The 5,837-nt window shown below is 48.8% G+C and overlaps 1 protein-coding gene across 1 annotated transcript; it reads right to left on the reverse strand.

Moving 5' to 3' along the window:
• Positions 1 to 1,258: 1,258 nt before the first annotated feature.
• cited4a (Cbp/p300-interacting transactivator, with Glu/Asp-rich carboxy-terminal domain, 4a) lies at positions 1,259 to 5,581 on the reverse strand. The gene is made up of 2 exons (XM_076011798.1): positions 5,302 to 5,581; positions 1,259 to 2,269 (listed from the first exon to the last, which is right to left on the reverse strand). Exon 2 carries the CDS (start codon positions 2,252 to 2,254, stop codon positions 1,520 to 1,522), a length of 735 nt encoding a protein of 244 aa, XP_075867913.1. The 5' UTR covers positions 2,255 to 2,269; positions 5,302 to 5,581; the 3' UTR covers positions 1,259 to 1,519.
• Positions 5,582 to 5,837: the final 256 nt, after the last annotated feature.

Below are 5,837 nucleotides of genomic sequence, written 5' to 3' on the forward strand. Positions count from 1 at the left end.
TGCACGTGCCGCGCTCTTCGCCCCGCTCGGTACGTAAAACAAACAAACAAGCACACACATGGAAAAAAAAAAAAAAAAAAAATCGATGCCACAGGTAGCGGCGGCTTTGAGTAATGATTAAACTAAGTGCTGGCACGGAGCGCCGCGGCCGCACGTGAGAATCACCCGTCGGCGCGCAGCCTTGAATCACCTCCAGCACACCAGGAGACGGCGTTGAGTTGGGAGCAGGACACCGTTCGAAGCTCTTTTTTCTCTTCTTCTTTTTTTTCGTTTGAACGCCTCACTGCACTGACCACTCTCTCTCTCTCTCTCTCTCTCTCTCTCTCTCTCTCTCTCTCTCTCTCTCTCTCACGCACACACGCACGCACACTCCGACACAAAAAACACAGATGCAAGTTCAATTTTTTTTTTCTTTTTGTTGCTGCGGTCGTTTTCGAACCGATGCCGTTATAAAAAAAACAAAAAAAAAACAACCTCCCTTACACGTGCGACCGACACCTTTGTCCTCAGGGTGGCTGTTCTTTTAGAAGGCCGCATTTATCTCGCACAGACAGGTTAACGCCCACCTAAGAAGAATCGCAATACCACCGAAACAGTTCACCACGATTAAGGGACCCCAGATTTCCCCAATTTCTATGCGCCTACAAGTTTTTCCAAGATTTTGGCCGATAAAACCCTTTCACGCACCTTTGCCCTCTACGCAATTACAAAGGGTTTTTTCTTTCACATGAAAGATAAAGATTTGGTGTAGCACATTTCGCCCGACTCGAGACAAGATAGACCCCGTCAACCCTTAAATGCTTCCCAACTTAAATCTCCTTAAATCTCCAATATTTTGTATAAACTCATTTTTTGAAGAGCCAGCCTTCAATATGCACACTAAAAGGACCTTTTTCTACATCCCTTCGCGCCCGTATAAACATCTTCCAGAGGACTACCTTTTTTTATATAAATGTGTAAAATATCTGCTACTATTTGAAGGTGTTATCAGCGAAAAAACACAGAAATACCAAAGATTCGAAAGGGGGCCCAGACGGATGGTCTTCTCTGGCTTCCCACCAATGGGCATTCCCACCCCCTTGTTGTGTTTTCCAGTCTTACAACTGTCCCAGAGCCTTGGCACTGCAGGCACATGTGCTGGGGTAGGGAGAGAGATGCCCAGATGGGTACAGACAGAGCCCGCTGCATCAGGACGCCTCAATTTTGGCCAAAGAAGATAGATCTCACTGGCATCTGCTCAAAGAGGAGGAAACCTCACTGCTTCTGTCGCGTTTTTATTTTCCCCCTCTCGGCCCGACTCGGTATCGACTCGCGAGATAGGTCAGCGTGAAAGGCGTACCAGACACTGTCAGGGGAAAAAAACATAGACACAGAAACAGCTTGAACAGAAAAAGGGGAGATTGTCTCCTCTCGCTGTGCTACTGTGACCGTTCAGTCGTTCTTTGGGGTGGGGTCCGAACGAAACCAAACAACAGCGAAGACAAAAGGAAAAATAAAAGCATCCGACCAGCGCTTTGCTTCAACAGCTCACTGTGCTCGGCTGCTGTTTGCACACAAAGTCCGAGATGAAGTCAAACTCGTTTTGTCCCAGGAAGAGTTCGGGCAGCTCCTGAACGCGATCCAAACCAAACTCCAGCACCAGGGATGTCAGGACCTCCTCGTCGATCAGATCCATGTCCGTGCCGTTCATGCCCAGAGAAGGGCCGCCCATGTGCTGCATGCCCGACAGCTGGTTAGGACCCACTCGGTACTGGGCGCCGTTGGGCAAGTGGTGGCCGTTGGCGGAGCCCAGTGGGTGTCCGTGATACTGAGTGTTGAGTTTTTGCAGGTGCATGCTGGCCATGAGCTGCTGGGACGTGAGGTTGCCGGGGTGGTACTGCTGGGGGTGTCCGCCCTGCTGCTGCTGCTGTTGCTGTTGCTGTTGCTGCTGCTGCTGCTGCTGCTGCTGCTGCTGGGGGTGCATGTGGTGGTGCTGCTGCGGACCCTGTCCGCCGTACATCATGTTGCCCGACATCATCTGGTGGTGGTGGTTGCCCATGGGAGCGCCGTTGACCATGCCGACCATCCCGCCGGGGCCCACCATGCCCTGTCGCTGTCTCATGGCGGCCTCCATGTTGTTCTGGGGATTGCGGCCATAGTGCATCATCTGGCCGTTGGGCATGGCGCGCAAGCCCGCCTGGTTGCCGTGCTGGGGGGGTCCGTTCATGCCCATCCGGAAGCCGTGGGACATGGGCATCATCATGTGTTCAGCCATGGCTGATCAACCGACCTGGAAACACAAGATACAGCGCACGAGGATGAGCACAATCCATAGTCGTCACAGCTTGAATTATTTGAGGTCGAACAATGTAAGGAGCAGCCCTCTAACCTTAATTCAACTTAGACAGGTTAACTGTGGCATTTACACTCTGCCACTTGATTAGGTACACCTGTCTAGCACTGAATACCCAACAAAGTGGCCAGTGACAAGGCCATATTCAGGGTTGGACATCGAGCGTCAATTGGAAGCGGGACAAATGTACCGATTCTCCCAGAATTGTTCAAATTCTTGAATTTCGATGCCTAATCCGCCAACCACAAGAATCAGCCATCAGAAGAGAATTGCGTGTGTAGAAATTGAAAGTGTGCAGCAACGTTCAAAAGTGTGGTTTCAGTTGACCAAAGCAATTTATCGTGCACAGGATGGCGCACGGCCAATATGATAAAGCACTTTCTGGAAAGACCTCTGGTTAGTTACGAGCTGGCACAAAACATGTCAACTTCTTAGACACTGCCTCTTAAAAGAATCGGAATCGAGAATCGTTAGAAATCGAAATTGAAATGAGGAATCGGAAATTGGGTTTCGGAATGGTTTGAATTAAAACGATGCCAAACCCTAGCCATATTTTTATACATTTCATTGACTGTGGTTGAAACCACAGGCTACTTCCTCAAGTCTCCAAACCGGTTTGCCCATTCTCCTCTGATCTCTGACATTTTCATTCACACAATTGGCACTGGCTGGATGTCTTTTTCTCTTTTTGACACAATTCTCTTAGGAATCTAGAGATGGTTAGTGTGTGAAAATCCCAGTAGATCTGCGGTTCGTGAAAATACTCAGACCAGTCTGCCACCTTCTGGCACCGACAAACCATGTCTGATGCTCACTTTGAACTCTAGCAAGTCGTCAAATTCCAAAGTGTCCTGAGTTGCTGCCGTGTGATTGGCTGATTTGCGATTCGCCTTAACAATCAACTGAGCATTTTGCCGATCCAAGTGGCCAAAGAATTCAGGAGCGCTTTGTAACTTCACATCCTTCCAGAAGTTTTTTGAGACTTCCACTGAAATAACATCTAAAAGGTAGAGCTGTCATTGACTATTTCCATTCAAATTATTTCACCGTGTTTTTTTCAAGACAACAAAGCAGCAATACAAAACAACAGTCCGGAAGCCATTGTTACGCATGTTCCAAAGTACACCACACTTTGAACAAGACAGAGGAGACTTCTGTTCGGAATAATTATCTGCCCCGTGTTCCTGGGTACATGCATTTACTGGCAAACACAGTAGCTACTAAGTATTAGCATACCGCAAAGGTGCGAGCAAACAGAATAACAATAATGCTCGAATTGCCCTTTTGAGCATTTACTGACAGTCATTGAGGGGAAAAAACAAGCCTTTTCTGTTATCATTGAACAGCTTGCTTTTAACAGTTGTTGCCCATGCCACACAAGGAGCAACCTGCGAGCCACAACCACATGAAGGTCATCCGGTTTGTTTAAAGCTACATTAAATTCCTGTCCAACACCACAGCAGCCGTCTTTGTAGGAGGCATTTTAACAGGCTAATGACAGAAATACTATCACGCTGCATAAGAAGCCCCTCTTCACACCTACTCAGAGGGAAACTGTCATTCTCGACTGTTTCAAGATCTTGCGATTTCCATAGAAAAAAAGATTACTCCTCCAACAAAATACCGTGATAAATTGTGCAAAAGAAAAGAAAAGAAAAGAAAAGTGTGCGCTATCGTGGGAAAAAAAAAGAGGCACAGCTTCTGTGAAACTAGCGCCCGTCGTCCCCGCGGTTTCTCTTTCTTTGTGGCAGTCAGTCACAGCGGAAGAGTACCCTTGATGTGAAAGCTCCAGAATTACACCGTCGCTGAATTAACGCTGGGATGTCACACTGACAACGGAGGGGGCAGCAATACCCTTGCAGCCAAAAAGGACGCAGAGGAATGCTTGACCAGACCACACACACACACACACACACATCTCTTCTCTCCTCAACACCAACCCTATTACCCCACCACCACAGAGCGCACACCGCCTGTCTTCACACACTCATTACACAAAGATCCTCAATTAAGATTACCTCCAGATGACAAACAGATCCTGTCGGTGGCTGCAACTGTAATTTTCTGTCAGTGAGATTGGCTCATTAAAATTGATGACTTTATTTAAGCAGCCGGCCAAATGTGTTGATCATTTGAGAGCACACACACACACACACACACACACACACACACACACACACACACACACACACACACACACAATGTAATGAATTCCTTAAAAAAAAGAAGACATTTAAGGCTTTTAAATCCACCTTCTCTCCATCCTAGAAAAAAAAACAAAACAAAAGACTAGAGTGGTGCTTCGAGCTGCTTGAGGCAATTCAACCTTTTCTCAGCGCTGATGGAACAAGACACTTTTTTTCCTCAATGGCACAAATCCTGAACCATTCTTTCCCCCCTCCTCTCTCTCTCTCTCTCTCTCTCTCTCTCTCTCTCTCTCTCTCTCTCTCTCTTGTTCCACAATTGCGCCCTATCTGCGTGGAAGATTCTTGGGAGAGATCCGGATTAGCGGCAGAGAGCAGAGCGCTCACTTTGTAAATAGTCCGAGGGAGGATATTAACTGCTGGAACAGTTACACAAGCACGGGACCCGTTTCGTTTCGCGGGGGGTTGGAAGGAGGGGGAAGCCGGGCGCAAGAAACGCACGTAACCGGCGGCCGGTTCCGGCCCCATTCAATACTAATACACGACAGAAACAGCGCTGCAAGTGCACAAAGTGACGCGACGCGCACGGTGGGGAAACGGGGAGCGATTCTGGCGCATCACCCCCCCCCCCTCCCAACCACCACCACCCCTCTGCTGCCAACCTGTTTCAATTACGAGGAGACCGCTGTTCAATAGTCCGCGTTATAGCGCAGGAAAAAGGGGGCTACACCTCGGAGCTCTACCCGTTTTTCCCTTTGTATTTGTTGGAGATTTTTTTTTTTTTTTTTTTTTTTTCTAGAGGGGCAGAAAGAAGATGTCACCTACCCGTTTGCGCGAAACGTGGAAACGAGAACGATTTAATAACAATAATAATAATAATGACGATGATAATAAAAAAAGCAAGCAAACAAAATAAATCCCTCGCGTAGAAGTTGGATCCGGGCGCCGCGGCGGTGTGGTTCGTCCAGCTGATAGCTCCGGCTTTAACGCGCACCACAAGAACCCTGCGGCGGATCGAAACTCTTGCGGGCGACTCGACAAGTCGGAGGGAGTTTGTTTTCTGGGTCAACTCGGGGATTATGTGCATCTATAAAGCACCGAGCGAGCGAGCGAGCGAGAGAGAGAGAGAGAGAGGGGACGGAGGAGGAGAGGTAGGGGGAGAGGAGGAGCCAGCGTCCTCTCCGTCTCCTTTGTTGCCATTGGTCCTCCCCCCCCCCCTCCCCCCTCCCTTAATCACTGTGCAAAGAAACACTCGCTAACTACCTCCGCTGATCCACAGGAGCGCCAGAGCGCAGATCGGCACCAGGCAGCGAGAAGAAGCAGCGGCCGAGCGCCCCCGGGGGAACATTGTTCCACCGCCT

The sequence above is a fragment of the Nelusetta ayraudi genome, unplaced genomic scaffold (assembly GCF_046127955.1).
Source record: "Nelusetta ayraudi isolate G7.1 ecotype Tasmania unplaced genomic scaffold, CSIRO-AGI_Nayr_v1 ptg000135l, whole genome shotgun sequence".
NCBI lineage: Eukaryota > Metazoa > Chordata > Actinopteri > Tetraodontiformes > Monacanthidae > Nelusetta > Nelusetta ayraudi.

Bases quoted from the DNA above. Each gene is read 5' to 3' on its own strand.
- cited4a (XM_076011798.1), bottom strand. From the start codon at position 2,254: ATGGCTGAACACATGATGATGCCCATGTCCCACGGCTTCCGGATGGGC.